This window comes from Heterodontus francisci, chromosome 7 (genome assembly GCF_036365525.1).
Source record: "Heterodontus francisci isolate sHetFra1 chromosome 7, sHetFra1.hap1, whole genome shotgun sequence".
Lineage (NCBI taxonomy): Eukaryota > Metazoa > Chordata > Chondrichthyes > Heterodontiformes > Heterodontidae > Heterodontus > Heterodontus francisci.
In genome coordinates, this window is record NC_090377.1 from 91,939,234 (window position 1) to 91,954,734 (window position 15,501).

A 15,501-nucleotide genomic window follows, 5' to 3' on the forward strand; every position below is an offset into this window, starting at 1 on the left:
TCTGGTGAACCTTTGTTGCACTCCCTCTATGGCAGTAATATCCTTCCTAAGGTAAGGGGACCAAAACTGCACTCAGTACTCCAGGTGCTGTCTAACCAAGGTTCTATACAATTGAAGCAAGACTTCACTACTCCTGTAGGCAAATCCTCTTGTGATTAAGGCTAACATTATATTAGCCTTCCTAATTGCTTGCTGCACCTGTATGTTAGCTTTCAGTGACTTATTGACAAGGACACGCAGGTCTCTTTATACATCTACACTTCCTAATCTCTTACCATTTAAGAAATACTCTGCACATCTATTCCTCCTACCAAAATGGATAACCTCACATTTTTCCACATTATATTCCATCTGCCATATTCTTGCCCACTCACTAAGTCTGTCCAAATCCCCTTGAAGCCGCTTTGCATCTTCCTCACAACACACATTCCCACCTAGTTTTGTGTCATCCGCGAACTTGGAAATATTACATTTGGTCCCCACATCCAAATCATTGATATATATTGTGAACAGTTGTGGCCCAAGTACTGATCCTTGTGGTACCCCACACTAGAGACCCAAGTACTGATCCTTGCGGTACCCCACTAGTCATGACATGCCAAAGTGAGAATGACTTGTTTATTCCTATTCTCTGTTTTTTGCCTGTTATCCAATCCTTAAACCATGCCAGTACATTATCTCCTACCCCATGTGCTTTAATTTTGCTAACAAATTTCCTGTGGGTGACTTTATCAAAAGCCTTCTGAAAATCCAAGTATACTACGTCCATCAACTCCCCTTTATCAATTCTGTTAATAACATCCTCGAAAAACTCCAACAGGTTCGTCAAACATGATTTCCCATTAATAAATCCATGTTGACTATGCCCATTCAGATCATTATTATTCAAGTGTCTATTTATCACATCCTTTAGAATACATTCTAACATTTTCCCTACTACTGATGTAAGGTTAACAGGTCTGTAGTTCCCTGTTTTCTCTCTCCCTCCCTTCTTAAATAGTGGGGTGTAATTTGCTACCTTCCAATCTGCAGGAACTGTTCCAAAATCGATAGAATTTTGGAAGATGATCACCAAGGCATCCATTATCTCCATAGCTACCTCTTTCAACACCCTGGGATGTAGAATATCAGGTCCTGGCGACTTATCAACCTTCAGCCCCATTAATTTCTCCAATTCAACCTTCTTACTAATACTGATTTCTTTCAATTCCTCATTCTCCCTAGTCCTTTGGATCTCTAATTCTGGGAGATTTCTTGTATCTTCCTCAGCGAAGACAGACACAAAGTAATCATTTAGCTTCGCTGCCATTTCTCTATTCCCCATTATAAATTCTCCAGACTCTGCCTGTAATGGACCCACATTTGTCTTAGCCAAATGTTTCCTTTTTATGTACCTGTAGAAGCTGATACAGTCCGTTTTTGTTGTTTGCTAGTTTACATTCATATTCTATTCTCCCCTTCTTTATCAGTTTCTTGGTCTTAGTTTTGATGTTATAATACTGATGTAGTCTGCTGAAATGTGCTTGAATCAACTCACCTCTAAATCTATGACTAAATCTTGATGACAAAACTGTGTCTCAAAATTGATCGAATGGAGCTCCTCTGTGACAATCAGAGGACCCTGTGGAATTGAGAGAATAACATTTAGAAAGAGGACAAACAAAATGGAGTGTTTGATAAAAAGAGCTAAGTACTACTTAAAAGGACACTTGGATTAGTAGAATTTAGTACAAGGTTCGAGAAGGGACTACTATTTAAGTAGTCTGAGGTATTTATGTTGGAAAGAAGCAGTTGTTACCTCAGAAATAAGCACCATAACCAGTTTTCATTTCAGTTTGTGGATTTGAATTTTTAAAAAATATATTGAGAATTAATTTGAATCAAGCTGATATGGTGTTTAGAAAGAAAATACAGACAATATTATACAATAGTAATTAAATGCAATAAAATGCAAATGAAACTAATCGGAGAACCACAGAAGTTTACAGCAGAGAATGTGGTGATTCAGTTATCGTGCCTGTGCCAACTCTTTGCTAGAGCAATCCAAAATTAATCCCACTGCCCTTCTTCCTCCTCAAAGTCCTGAGGATTCCTCCACTTCAAATATTTAAATGCGTGTCCTTAAAAAGATATAATGTTCTTTGCCTCTACTACTCTGTGACAAAGCATTCCATGCTCCAACAACTCTCTGCATAAATCTTAATCTTTCCCCTCAGTCAATTATAATTTTAAATTGATGATTCCTTGTTACTGACTTTCCAATCAGTGGAAATAATCTTTTCCTGTTCACCATATCAAAACTATTCATAAATATAAAAGAAAATCAACTGAATCTCTTCTTGATCTTCTCTGCTCCAGTGAAAGTAGCCAAGCCTCTTCACAATTATAGATTCCCACCCTGTCATCCTAATGCATTTATGCTTTCTATTCCATTTTCAACATATTTTAGAAAGTCTGCAAATGTCATGCATTCAAAAGCTTTAAGTATTTGCACTGTGTCATGTTATTGTTTTAGGAGTAGCAGGAAAATATTATTCTATTGATCTCAATATTTGAGTACAAGACATTTAAATTAATAGAGGATTAGAAAATCTTACCTCATTTCCTTTAGTTCCTGCAGAGGATTTCTGTTCTTTGAGTTGCTGTTAAACATGTAAATAATGAATTAATTTTTTTCTCATTTTCTTCTAAAGGCAATGGCTCTTCCATGGGTATTGGTACATACGCAAATAGTACCTTGTATCAAAGCATTTCATACAGTGAATGATTTTTGAAGGGTAATGAGTGGAATGACTGCAAACACAGATTGAAAAAAAAAATGTGCATGGGATGTGAGCATCGCTGACTAGGCGAGCATTTACTGCCCATCCCTAATTGCCCATGAGAAGGTGCTGGTGAGCTGCCTTCTTGAACTGCTGCAGTTCTTGGGGTGTAGGTACACCAACAGCGCTATTAGGAAGGGAGTTCCAGGATTTTGAACCAACGACAGTGAGGGAATGGTGATATAGTTCCAAGTCAAGATGGTGTGTCACTTGGAGGGGAACTTGCAGGTGGTGATGTTCCCATGCATCTGCTGCCCTTGTCCTTCTAGGTGGTAGAGGTCGCGCGTTCGGAAGGTGCTCTCTAAGGAGCCTTGATGGGTTGCTGCAGTGCATCTTGTAGATGGAACACACACTGCTGCCACTGTGTGTCGGCGGTGAAGGGAATGAATATTGAAGGTGGTGGATGGGGTGCCAATCAAATGGGCTGCTTTGTTCTGGATGGTGTCGAGCTTCTTGTGTGTTGTTGGAGCTGCACTCATCCAGGCAAGTGGAGAGTATTCCATCACACGCCTAACTTGTGCCTTGTAGATGGCGGACAGGCATTGGAGAGTCAGGAGGTGAGTTATTCGTTGCAGAATTCCCAGCCTCTGACCTGCTCTAATATCCACAGCATTTATGTGGCTGGTCCAGTTCAGTTTCTGATCAATGGTAACACCCAGGATGTTGATAGTGAGGGATTCAGCGATGGTAATGTCATTGAACATCAAGGGGAGATGATTAGATTCTCTCCTGTTTGAGATGATCATTGCCTGGCACTTGTGTGGTGCAAATGTTACTTGCCACTTATCAGCCCAAGGCTGGACATTGTCCAGGTCTTGCTGCATGTGGACATGTGCTGCTTCAGTATCTGAGGAGTTGTGAATGGTGCTGAACATTGTGCAAAAATCAACAAACATCCCCACTTCTGACCTTATGATGGAGGGAAGGTCATCGACGAAGCAGCTGAAGATGGTTGGGCCTAGGACATTACCCTGAGGAACTCCTGCAGCGAAGGGACTGAGATGACTGACCTCCAACAACCACAACCATCTTTCTTTGTGCTAGGTATGATTCCAACCAGCAGAGAGTTTTCCCCCTGATCCCCGTTGACCCCAGTTTTTCTAGGGCTCCTTGATGCCATACTTGGTCAAATGCTGCCTTGATGTCAAGGGCAGTCACTCTGACGTTACCTCTGGAGTTTACCATGTTTGGAGAAAAACTGTAATGAGGTCAGGAGCTGAGTGGCCCTGGTGGAATCCAAACTGAGCATCAGTGAGCAGGTTAGTGCTGAGCAAGTGCCACTTGATAGCACTGTCAACGTCCTCTTCCCTCACTAAACTGATGATCGAGAGTAGACTGATAGGGTGGTAATTGGCCGGATTAAATTTGTCCTGCTGTTTGTGCACAGGACATACCTGGGCAACTTTCCACATTGCCAGGTAGATGCCAGTGTTGTAGCTGTACTGGAACAGCTTGGCTAGGGGTACGGCTAGTTCTGGAGCACAAGTCTTCCGTACTATTGCCGGAATGTTGTCAGGGCCCCGAACCATTGCAGTATCCAGGAATCGTTTCTTGATATCATGTGGAGTGAATCCGATTGGCTGAAGACTGACATCTGTGATGCTGGAGATCTCAGGAGGTGGCCAAGATGGATCATCCACTGACACAAATGCTTCAGCCTTGTCTTTTGCACTGATGTGCTGGGCTTCCCCCATCATTGAGGATAGGGATATTTGTGAAGCTTCCTCCTCCAGTTAGTTACTTAATTGTCCACCACCATTTATGACTGGATATGACAGGACTGCAGAGCTTAGATCTGATCTGTTGGTTGCAGGATCGCTTAGCCCCATGTATCGCATGCTGCTTCCGCTGTTTGGCATGCAAGTAGTCCTGTGTTGTAGCTTCACCAGGTTGACACCTCATTTTTATGCATGCCTGGTGCTGCTCCTGGCATGCCCTCCTGCAATCTTCATTGAACCAGGGTTGGTCTCCTGGCTTGATAGTAAGCATAGAGTGGGGGACATGCCGGGCCATGAGGTTACAGATTCTGGTTGAATACAATTCTGCTGCTGCTGATCACCCACAGCACTTCATGGATGCCCAGTTTTGCATTGCTGGCTCTGTTCAAAATCTATCCCATTAAGCAGGGTGGTAGTACCACACAACACATCATTAGTGAGAATGGTGATTAAAAACCTTTACCTACCCGTACTGCAAATTAAAAAGTGCAAAGAACATATTAAAACTATGTACAGCAGCTCAAATGTCATTATTTCAGTCCAGTTTGTAATCCATAAATTGACACGATGGAGGGTATCCTCAATGTGAAGACGGGACTCCGTCTCCACAAGGACTGTACGGTGGTCACTCCTACCAACACTGTCATGGACAGATGCATCTGCGACAGGTAGATTGGTGAAGACGAGGTCAAGTAGGTTTTTCCCTCTTGTTGGTTCCCTCACCACCTGCCGCAGACCCAGTCTAGCAGCAATGTCCTTGCGGACTCGGCCAGCTCGGTCAGTAGTGGTGCTACCAAACCACTCTTGGTGGTGGACATCGATGTCTCCCACCCATAGTATATTCTGTGCCCTTGCTACACTCAATGCTTCTTCCACCTAGTGTTCAACATGGAGAAGCACTGATTCATGAGCTGAGGGGGAGGGTAGGTAGTAATCAGCAAGAGGTTTCCTCGCCCATGTTTGACCTGATACCATGAGACTTCATGAGGTCTGGAGTCAAATGCTGAGGACATCCAGGGCAACTCCCTCCTGACTGTATACCACTGTGCCGTCACCATTCTGCAGAATGCTAGCCTGCAGAACAAAGTCCTACAATCATGAGATGAATAATTGGTTCCTTGGTTAAAGGAGGAACTTTAGCCAGGAGACAAAGAGAACTCCTTGCTCTTCTTTAATTAATTATCACATTTTTAATTTCCACCTGATTTATCAGTCTATGCAATAATGTCGCATTCCCTCAAGAGTGTCAGCCTTGACTATGCCTTTGACAGAGGTTCAAAGCAATAACCTTCTGCCTTTGAGGCTTGATTGTCACTAAATAAGCCAAGTTAACCAAATGTAGCACCTTATCCATTTTTCAATCATCAGATGAGACAATGACCAGGATTTTATGTGGCTCCCTGAGGCGGATGGTACAGAGTATCGTGACAGGTGGTAGGGCGGAGGGCCCATTGCCAAGTGACCTTCCCGGGGACAGGATAGGCCGACAATGACCTTCCCGCCCAGAGGCCAACTGAGGCCCTTAAATGGCCTATTAAGGGCATCTTCCTGTTGCCGCTGGGATGCCTCCGCCACGTGTGAAGGTTGCCGAGTAATACGAGGCGTCCTCCCTGCGGGCTTTGGAGGGGGCCTTTTCTATGGGCAATCTGTGGCCCACAGAGGAACTCCGCCGGGAACCACTTTATGCCCCGGGATCGCCCTCCACCGGACAGCATGACAACCCTCCTACTCACCAGGGCCGGGGCCTTCTGGACTGGCCACAGCGACACCGCCTCACTTACCTGAGGTATGGTGTTCCAGCTTTGGGCCTGGGAACAAGGCAACTGGAGCACCAGCAGTGGCCACCGAACCGGTGGTGCTGCCGATACTGCTGAGCTGATGGTCCTGTGATTGGCTGGCAACTTTTGGAAATGGGATCCCTGTCTTTAAAGGGACAGAGATTCCCAGCTCCTGAAACTTAGATTTAAAAAGGACCACAGGATCGCTCTGGGAGGCACGAAAAGACAGAGGCAGGCTTTTTCCTGCCTTTACAGCCTGGCCCTAGAAGCCCAATGAGTGCCAGCAGGCTGTTTTATCTTTGGAGCCAAGTCCAACCTTGTTACAATCCAATAATTTCCATTGGGGTCACTGGATAGCAATTAGAGGTTGAAACCTTTATGGATTTTTCTCCTTTCTTGCCCAGACATCCTGCCCAATCAATCCAACTCAGTAAAAATCAAGAATGAAACTGCGACCTACTTTACAGTTAGTGCTATACCAGATAGTGCTTTAATTCACCAGGCAATCAGGAGAACCTGAATTATTATTTTTACTCAGGTAGATTCATTCTAATATAAAAGCAGTTCCGAAGAAGGGTCACTGACCCGAAACGTTAACTCTGCTTCTCTTTCCACAGATGCTGCCAGACCTGCTGAGTGGTTCCAGCATTTCTTGTTTTTATTTCAGATTCATTCTAATGTTGGCATCAACTGTTCATTATGAAATGGATAAACAAAGATTTTTTACCAGGTGTCTGAATTCCACAGAAAGACTCCCATTAACTGACTCTTCCATGTTCATGACTTTGCTGTTAGTGCCTAATATATTAAATTTGCGATATCTGTGAATGGAGAGCACATCATTACAATGTCTACAATTTTAAACGTTTTTAAATGTTGAATGATTCTTCGTTTTCTTTCCCCTACCCTCTTGCTGTTGAACTTTCCCTGAAAACAAAAAGGAAAGCAAATGAGAAGGGAAAGGCAAATCAAAAAAATTACTATAGAATTAAAGTACTATTTATTTGGTTGAAAATAAAACGTTGCTTTGACTTACTTGTCAATTGTAGCTTTCACCTTTAGCTGATAGTTCAGTTCAGGTAATTTTACTAAAAACCTATAAAACAAAGGAAATGTTTACAAATGGCAATTTTCATTTTTATATTAATATTTACATCAACACCAAGGCATCTCCTGCAGTGTTGCTCACAGATCTGAAGCTAAGATACTTTCTCCCTGTGCTATAGGCAGCTTTCCCTGTGTCTATCTAGACAAAGATCACTGAGTCGATCTCCACTCTCTTACTGCCCTACTGTTAGGTCTTTTTGCTCTCATTGTATATCAGTATAAGCCTTTCAGGCTTACTAACACAAATTCAACTACGACATCGCAACAGAATTGCTAGTAATGTCACAGAAGGACTTTTATTATGTTTAAAACTTGTCCATGTGCAGGAACAAGACAGACAGTTTATTGATCCAATTTTACTCAGTTGTTACAGCAGGCTCTCACTGTAACTCTGGTCGGTGTTTCTCAGAACAGCCCAGAATACAAGGTCAGTTTTCCAAAGTAGGTGGAGACAGGTCCAGGGTTAGGATTCCTTACGCTTGGAGTTCCTACTGTCCCAACTTCAGTAGGACCAGTGTAAGATTATAGGTCAGTGTGTCTGGTGATTTTAGGAATGCCAGCTGACAGAAGGATCTAAGTGAATCCTTCCATGGGTGGCAGGCGTGGCTTCCAGACCTGAACTCCAAATAACATGGTAGTTTAAACAAAATATTTTGTATCAAGTGTCACCGCCACACCCCCTCCGCCCCCCCCCCCACCCCCACGGATGGCAGTCGGGCTGTTTCTGGCAGTGTGCGTCTTCACGCAGCATGACATAGCTGCCCGCTGGTGCCCACCCACTGACTCCAAATACTCGGATGGGGACAGTGCTAGAGGGCAGTGGTGGGCTCAATCCTGGTGTTACCACTGCAATCTCAGCCCGAGAACATTCAGACCTCATATGTTTACTGAAAGAAAAAGTTCACCACAGCATTCTTTTATCAACCACAAAAAAGTATGCTCACCTTATTTTGACAGTGAACTGTACTCCTGTTTTTAAGACCATTGGTCTCTGTGGATGGGTTGGCATACAAGGCTGTCTCTCCACCACAAAGGAACTGAATATATTGGACAGAAAATAAAGTTAATCATCATTTACACTCTTGATATGAAGAAATGAAGATCAACTTATGACCTGATAATCTATTTATGTTAAAAATTAGATTGTGCAAAATGATTATTAAATTAATGCCTCAAATTTACTCCTCCATGACTTAATATGAAGATTTACTACCCGGCATAGTGCTGAACTATTCAGACCAAGTTTGGCCAATGGTCAGTGCTGAGTTAGTTGATGACAGTTGAGATGGCATCAAGGACAAAATAATCAGCCCTGCTCCCACTCCTGAACACTGTTCAGGTACAACTCCTGGAGAATGCATATCTCTGGATATTAGATAGAGACAGGATTGGTCCCAATCCTCCATTATTAAATAACCAGCTGACGCTCACTGTCTAGGTTCATACATGAAGAATTGGCATTTCAATGAGGTAGGATTGCTGCTGGTACTAATGAAACCATGCCACAGCAGAAGTCACTGCCTTCAGAGGAAATGGAACAATATTAATTTTTTAAAAATTAACATATACATCTAGCAATTATTAGCTAAATTCACTGTCGATTTGAGTATAGTGATAAGGCTGTTTCACTAAGCATAGGTGTGATATTTTTCAACAGCATCCAGCTGAGCTATTATTTACTTATATACAATGACCCACATGATTTTCATTTCCCCAGTTTCACATTTTCTCCTGACCCAAGTTAAAAATTTTGCATCTTTATCCCTGGGAAAGTGTAAAGGTACAGACTCATGCACGGTCAGTGCTGCTTTTTGGTTAATCTACTGGGTAGCATGTTTTAGATGAATGAAAATACTAGGGGAAGTTTCCTCTGTCTGCATTCTCCAGAACAGAGGAAAAAGGCACAGAAACAAATTTAGTCAGGTGTCCACCTCCACTGTGCTGTCCCAGTAATCAGTGCGGCTTCCCTATGAAGGGTCACTATGCCTGCATTTGTTATTTTAATGATGCAGAAGGGGTCTGGTCCTCTTTCTGATAATCCACTGATCCCGCTCATTGGGTGACACAATGCAGGAGCACCCATGAAAAGCTGTTGCTATGGCTTGTTCCTAGATGTTGCTGACTTGAGTGACTATGCGATCTAGGAGCAGGCCCAAGACCATACAGCCAACTTACTTTTATCCCATAACATAAGCACTCAGGGCCATCTAGATGTTGGGTTCCAGAAGGGCGCAATCTCAGAGGGCAGAGCACTACTTCTGGCAGTTCAAATTTCCTGCCTGATTTGTAGGTGCAAAGGCTCAGCCAAGAGGCCTCTCCTGCACCTGCAGTTCTCCTGCGCATGCAACTACAGGAAAAACATGGTCAGTTGTCTCCTGGACCAGAATTTCTGGGCTACAATATTTTAAAAAGCTGCCTTTTCATTTTAATCAAGGTTTGTACCTTTTGATGAAACTGTAAATCAAAACGTTCACTCTTTCCTCCAAATGAGGTCTTTGCAGAGGCATTGGATCTCCTTCATAAGTCACCTTCTGCAGCAGCTCTTCTAGTTTTTTCAGCTGCCTTCTGACCTGAAATAAGCTCTCTGCGAACAATGTAAACCTAGTTCAAAAGAATTTACATCATTCAAAGTACATCATATTAACCATTCATAATTCTGAAAATTGAAAATAATTCTGATACTTTGTACTCTACCAGTTCTGCAGTTGATCAAGGCAGGTGTTGTGCGGACCTCCAATGCAGGCAATTTGCTGTCGTCGTTTCCATTCTGTTAGCTCTTCAAACAGTTGTCTATTCATTAGAAAATCCATTTGGTTTAACAATTCTGTAATTTTATGGAGTACCTCCTAGGTCATACAAAGATTCAAAAGTGAGTAGATTCCTAACATATATCTCATAACAATATCCTTAGATGCAAAACACTGACCAACACAATTCCCAGAATGATGCAGCTTTACTTTAACAAAACCTCATGCAAACATTTCAGCCATGAAGCAATGCGTGTAAATGACCCAGATTTTGTGGTCAGCAGCAAAGTGAAAGTGCTTGCCACTGACCTCGAAGAAAGTTGCGCACAAAGATCTAGCGATCTCTGTGGCGTGGATTTCACCTTTCCGGACCTTAATTTGAAGCTGGTGCCAAAGTGATCTCCAGGTGTCCTGCAGCAGTGATGTAAGGGATAAGCAGCCAATCGTGTTAAAGAATTTTCACAGACAGCAAACCAGGAAGTAAAAAGCACTGATTGTACTTCACTTTTCAGAAATTTTACAGAGCGTGAAATAATGTTCCCTTTAAGCCCAAGGTAATCCAGAATGTATGCACAGGGAATGAACTGGCCGCACACAACCAACGTCTCTTTAAAGATGTGCGCATGGGTGGCCATATGAAAAATTTGAAGGGACCACAAAGTGCAACAAGTAGGCCACACAAAGAGAAATTAGAGAGAACATTGATTGGGACAAACACATCAGAAGCTGAAATATTAAAAGGCTTTAAAAAAATGTAAATGATTAAACTATGAAATTTTTATCAATGGAAAAATTTGACACAGTTTTCAAAGGTTTGAGAGGTTGTTCACCTGTAGTTATGACTTAGTACATTGCTAAAAATGCAATTACACCTCACTACGAAGGCATAACTTTTTCAGGGGTTTTAAAAGCAACACTACCAGTGTAAAAGAAGAAGTTTGCTGCAGCTCAGTCATTTCTAAAAAGTGTCATCCACGGGGACTTCAACAGTACACTGTGAAAGAGTAGCAAATCACTGACACTGACCCTGGATTTCCCTGATCGAATGTGTGGATGCTATTAGTTGCTGTCAGTTTCACAGGGTAATGATGATAAATGCTGACATTTTCACCATTATTACAACTGCAAAATCCAGGCCAAATACTTACCTAAATGATTTTAATACATTTATAAGAAATATGTCCTTAAATATTGACTCCAATGAACTTGCTGCCTATATTCTTGTTGGACCTTAAGTACACCATCCTTCTAAATCCAAAAAGAATGTGTTGCAAAATGTAGTGTGCACGAATTCAGATATCGAAATTTGGGCACCTGATTTTCCAGCCCACATCCACCACCATATCATCAATTGAGCTTGTAAAATTTACACAAGAACACTACCGTTAAAGTTTTTTTCCTAGCACTTGCTCTTGTATTCATGGTTAACTAAGTAGTTCAAATCTTCTATGAGCTAAAATTTACATCTGTATTTGCACTACGTATGGGACAGGATGCGCAGGTTTAACAGTTAAAACTCAGTTGTGATGTACTGCTCAATTAAATATATACCCACCACATTCTCCCATCCCTTATGAAAGGCAGAAAATAATACACCATCAGACCAACATCAACAGGTTAAATTACTTAGTCAGGTTTATTTATAGGTCAACTGATGATGAGAAGTCAAAATCCCCAGCACAATCTAAAGTACACAGATGAAATTAGAATTAATCCAGATAGAGTTAATATAAAAGCAAAACCCTGCAGATGATGGAAATCTGAAATAAAAACAGAAAATGCTGGAAATACTCAGCAGGTCAGGCAGCAAAATAGAGTTATGTTTCAGGTCATAATTCAGTTAGATTTAGCATAGTTATTTAAAAGGACAAAGACAGATCAGGAGTAAAGGTTCTCAATTGGGGAAAGGCCAATTTTACTAAGCTGAGACGTGATTTAGCAGAAGTGAACTGGAAAAAGCCACTTGAAGATGAATCAGTGTCAGAGCAGTGGGAAGTATTCAAGAAGGAGATAGTGAGGATTCAGAGCAAATACATTCCCAAAGAAAAAGGGTACGCTCCCAAATTTGGAGTCCCTTGGATGTCAAGGCGTATACAGGGTAGGATAAGGCAAAAGAGGGAAACATATGTCAGACGCCGAGAGCCCAATGCTGCAGAAAGCCAAGTGGAGTCTAGAAACTACAGGGGTGAAGTTAAAAAGGAAATTCGGAAAGCAAAGGGAGACCATGAAAAACATAGGCAAGTAAAATCAAGGAAAAGTCAAAGATGTTTTATAAATACATAAAGAGCAAGTGGATAAGTAAGGAGTTAGCCTGATTACAGACCAAAAAAAGTAACCTGCGTGTGGACGCGAAAGACAAGAGCATTGTTCTTAACAAATACTTTGCGACTGTCTTCACAAAAGAGGGGGATGATGCAAACAATGTGGTTAAGGAGGAGGGGTGTGAAATATTGAATAAAGGGTGATAGAAGCAGAAACCCACAACTCATTTAAAAAGTATTTGATAAGGAACTTGGAGTGCCATAACCTCTAAGGTTACGGTCTAATAGCTGGAAGGTGGGATTAGGCAGGATGACTTTTTTTCAGATGGCACAGTCACTTTGGGCTGACTAGCCTCCTTTTGTGTTATAACTTTCTGTAATTCTATTCATGTTGTATAATAGCACTCTACCTTTCGCTTCTGATCCAGTTGATTGAGCATTCCTTGTAATCGAAAAACTTCTTCCGTCACGTGAACACTGTTTCTATCACTGTGTTCTGACAGCAATTAGAAAATAAAGTTAACTTCTAATAAAAAATACATGGTAGATATTGGCATTAATTTTTGTGTCTATTACAGCTAGTGTATACCAATTAGTGGGGCATATTGACTAGGAATGGGCAGATATCCAAAATGCGCTTCAGCGGATATTTTGGGGAGTGGAGGTACAACAGTGCATATAGGTAGATCCTGCTTGTAATAGTGCATGTGGATGATGCATACGACACACAATTTCTTTACATTCATGTCTGTGAGACGCATACTGTAAATAACCATCAGTCAATCCAGGATTGCCAGAGAGGAACATCACATGGCATTTAATTTAAATGGACAGTATTTGCATCAGATTTTGTGCCAATTGTTCAGCAGTTCCTTGTTTCCCACTTGAACCATTACCCCATTCAAGGAGATCCATTTTTGGAGGGAAAAACAGATCAAAAGCGAGTTGACATTCAGGCTAGACTTAGTTGAGACGTTCTGAATGAAAATCAGATGTGTTCTGATGTGGGCGATTTACTCCACCAGACTGCAGCCCAGACAGTGAAGGGGGAAATTTATTCCAGTGCATCTTGCTTTGAATGGTAATGCATGATGATAGAAGGCATGCCAGAAGCAGCTAACAAAGCCTGATCATCCATACCCGGCAAGATACCACCAGCCAGAAGTGCCGAGTGGATGATCCATCTCGGCCTCTTCCTGAGGTTCCCAGCATCACAGGTGTCGTCTTCAGCCAATCCGATTCACTCCACGTGATATCATGAAACAGCTGAAGGCAATGGATACTGCAAAGTCTATGGGCCCTAACAATATTCCGGCAATTGTACTGAAGACTTGGGCTCCAGAACTAGCCGCACCCCTAGCTAATCTGTTCCAGTACACCTACAACCCTGGAATCGACCCGGTAATGTGGAAATAGCCCAGGTATGTCCTGTCCACAAAAAGCAGGACAAATCCAAACCAGCCAATTACCACCCTATCAGTCTACTCTCGATCATCAGCAAAGTGATGGAAGGGGTTGACAGTGCTATCAAGCGGCACTTGCTCAGCAATAACCTGCTCAATTACACAGTTTGGGTTCCACCAGGGCCACTCAGCTCGTGACCTAACAACAGGTGCGGTCTAAACATGGACAAAAGAGCTGCCTAGCACAAAGGATGATAGTTGTAGTTGTTGGAAGTCAATCAACTCAGTCCCAGGACATCACGGCAGAAATTCCTCAGGGTAGTGTCTTAGGCTCAACCATCTTCAGCTACTTCATCAATGACCTTCCCTCCATCATAAGGTCAGAAGTGGGGATGCTCACTGATGATTGCACAATGTTCAGCACCATTTGCGACTCCTCAGATACTGAAGCAAGACCCGGACAACATCCAGGCTTGGGCTGATAAGTGACAAGTAACACTCACGCCAGACATTGCCAGGCAATGACCATCTCAAACAAGAGAGGTAATCCAACCATCTCCCCTTGATGTTCAATGATATTACCATCGCTGAATCCTCCAATATCAACATCCTGGGGTCACCAATGACCAGAAACTGAACTAGACCAGCCACATTAATGCTGTGGCTACAAGAGCAGGTCAGAGGCTAGGAATTCTGCAGCGAGTAACTCACTTCCTGACTCCCCAATGTCTGCCCACCATTTACAAGGCACAAGTCAGGAGTGTGACTACTTGACCACTTGCCTAGATGGGTGCAGCTCCAGCAACACTTAAGAAGCTCAATACCATCCAGGGCAAAGCAGTCCGCTTGATTAGCACCCTATCCACCGCCTCAATATTCACTCCCTTCACCACCGATGCACAGTAGCAGCAGTGTGTGCCATATACAAGATACACTGCAGGAACTCACCAGGGTTTCTTCGGCAGCCCCTCCCAAACCTGGACCTCTGCCACCTAGAAAGACAAGGGCAGCAGATGCATGGGAGCACTACCACCTACAAATTTCCTTCAAGCCACACACCATCCTGACTTGGAACTATATAAATATTCCCTCACTGTCGCTGGGTCAAAATCCTGGAACTCCCTTCTTAACAGCACTGTTGGTGTACCTACACCCCAAGGACTGCAACAGTTCAAGAAGGCAGCTCACCACAACCTTCTCAAAGGCAATTAGGGATGGGAAATAAATGCTGGCCTAGCCAACGATGCCCACATCCCATGAAATGAATAAAAAAAAATCACAGATGCTGGTACTTGGCTGCACTAGTGAAAACAACAGTTTGCTGTGAAAATTACCTTGTGTCTGTAGTGTCTTGTATCTGAAATCAAACTCATCCTGCAGGTCCTCAAGATATTTGACATCTTGTTCTACCAGCTGTTTATGAAAAAAAGCAAGTAACCTTGGTTATAAAGATTTGTAAAGTTTAGTTCATCCGTATTTCTTTTTTAAAAAAACTTGCATTTAAATAGTACATTTTACGGCTGGGCAAGTACTTTTTGAAGTGTAGTTACTGTTGGAATGCAAGAAACACAGCAACCAAATTGCACACAAATTCCCGCAAACAGCAATGTGGTAATGATCAGATAATCAGCTTTAGTGATGTTGATTGATGAATAAATGTTGGCC

At 42.4% G+C, this 15,501-nt stretch overlaps 1 protein-coding gene across 2 annotated transcripts in view; it reads right to left on the bottom strand.

Annotated features, from left to right (window-relative positions):
• The window catches only part of LOC137372151 (signal transducer and activator of transcription 4-like), a 107,007-nt gene that overhangs the window by 39,599 nt on the left and 51,907 nt on the right, over positions 1-15,501 (bottom strand). For both annotated transcript variants that reach the window (XM_068035653.1, XM_068035652.1), the window contains 10 exons: positions 15,171-15,249; positions 12,844-12,929; positions 10,120-10,271; positions 9,868-10,026; positions 8,370-8,462; positions 7,355-7,414; positions 7,225-7,245; positions 7,046-7,139; positions 2,598-2,642; positions 1,538-1,621 (listed from right to left, as the gene is read on the bottom strand). In XM_068035653.1, coding sequence (XP_067891754.1) covers positions 1,538-1,621; positions 2,598-2,642; positions 7,046-7,139; positions 7,225-7,245; positions 7,355-7,414; positions 8,370-8,462; positions 9,868-10,026; positions 10,120-10,271; positions 12,844-12,929; positions 15,171-15,249 — 873 coding nt within the window. The remainder of the gene's footprint in view (positions 1-1,537; positions 1,622-2,597; positions 2,643-7,045; positions 7,140-7,224; positions 7,246-7,354; positions 7,415-8,369; positions 8,463-9,867; positions 10,027-10,119; positions 10,272-12,843; positions 12,930-15,170; positions 15,250-15,501) is intronic.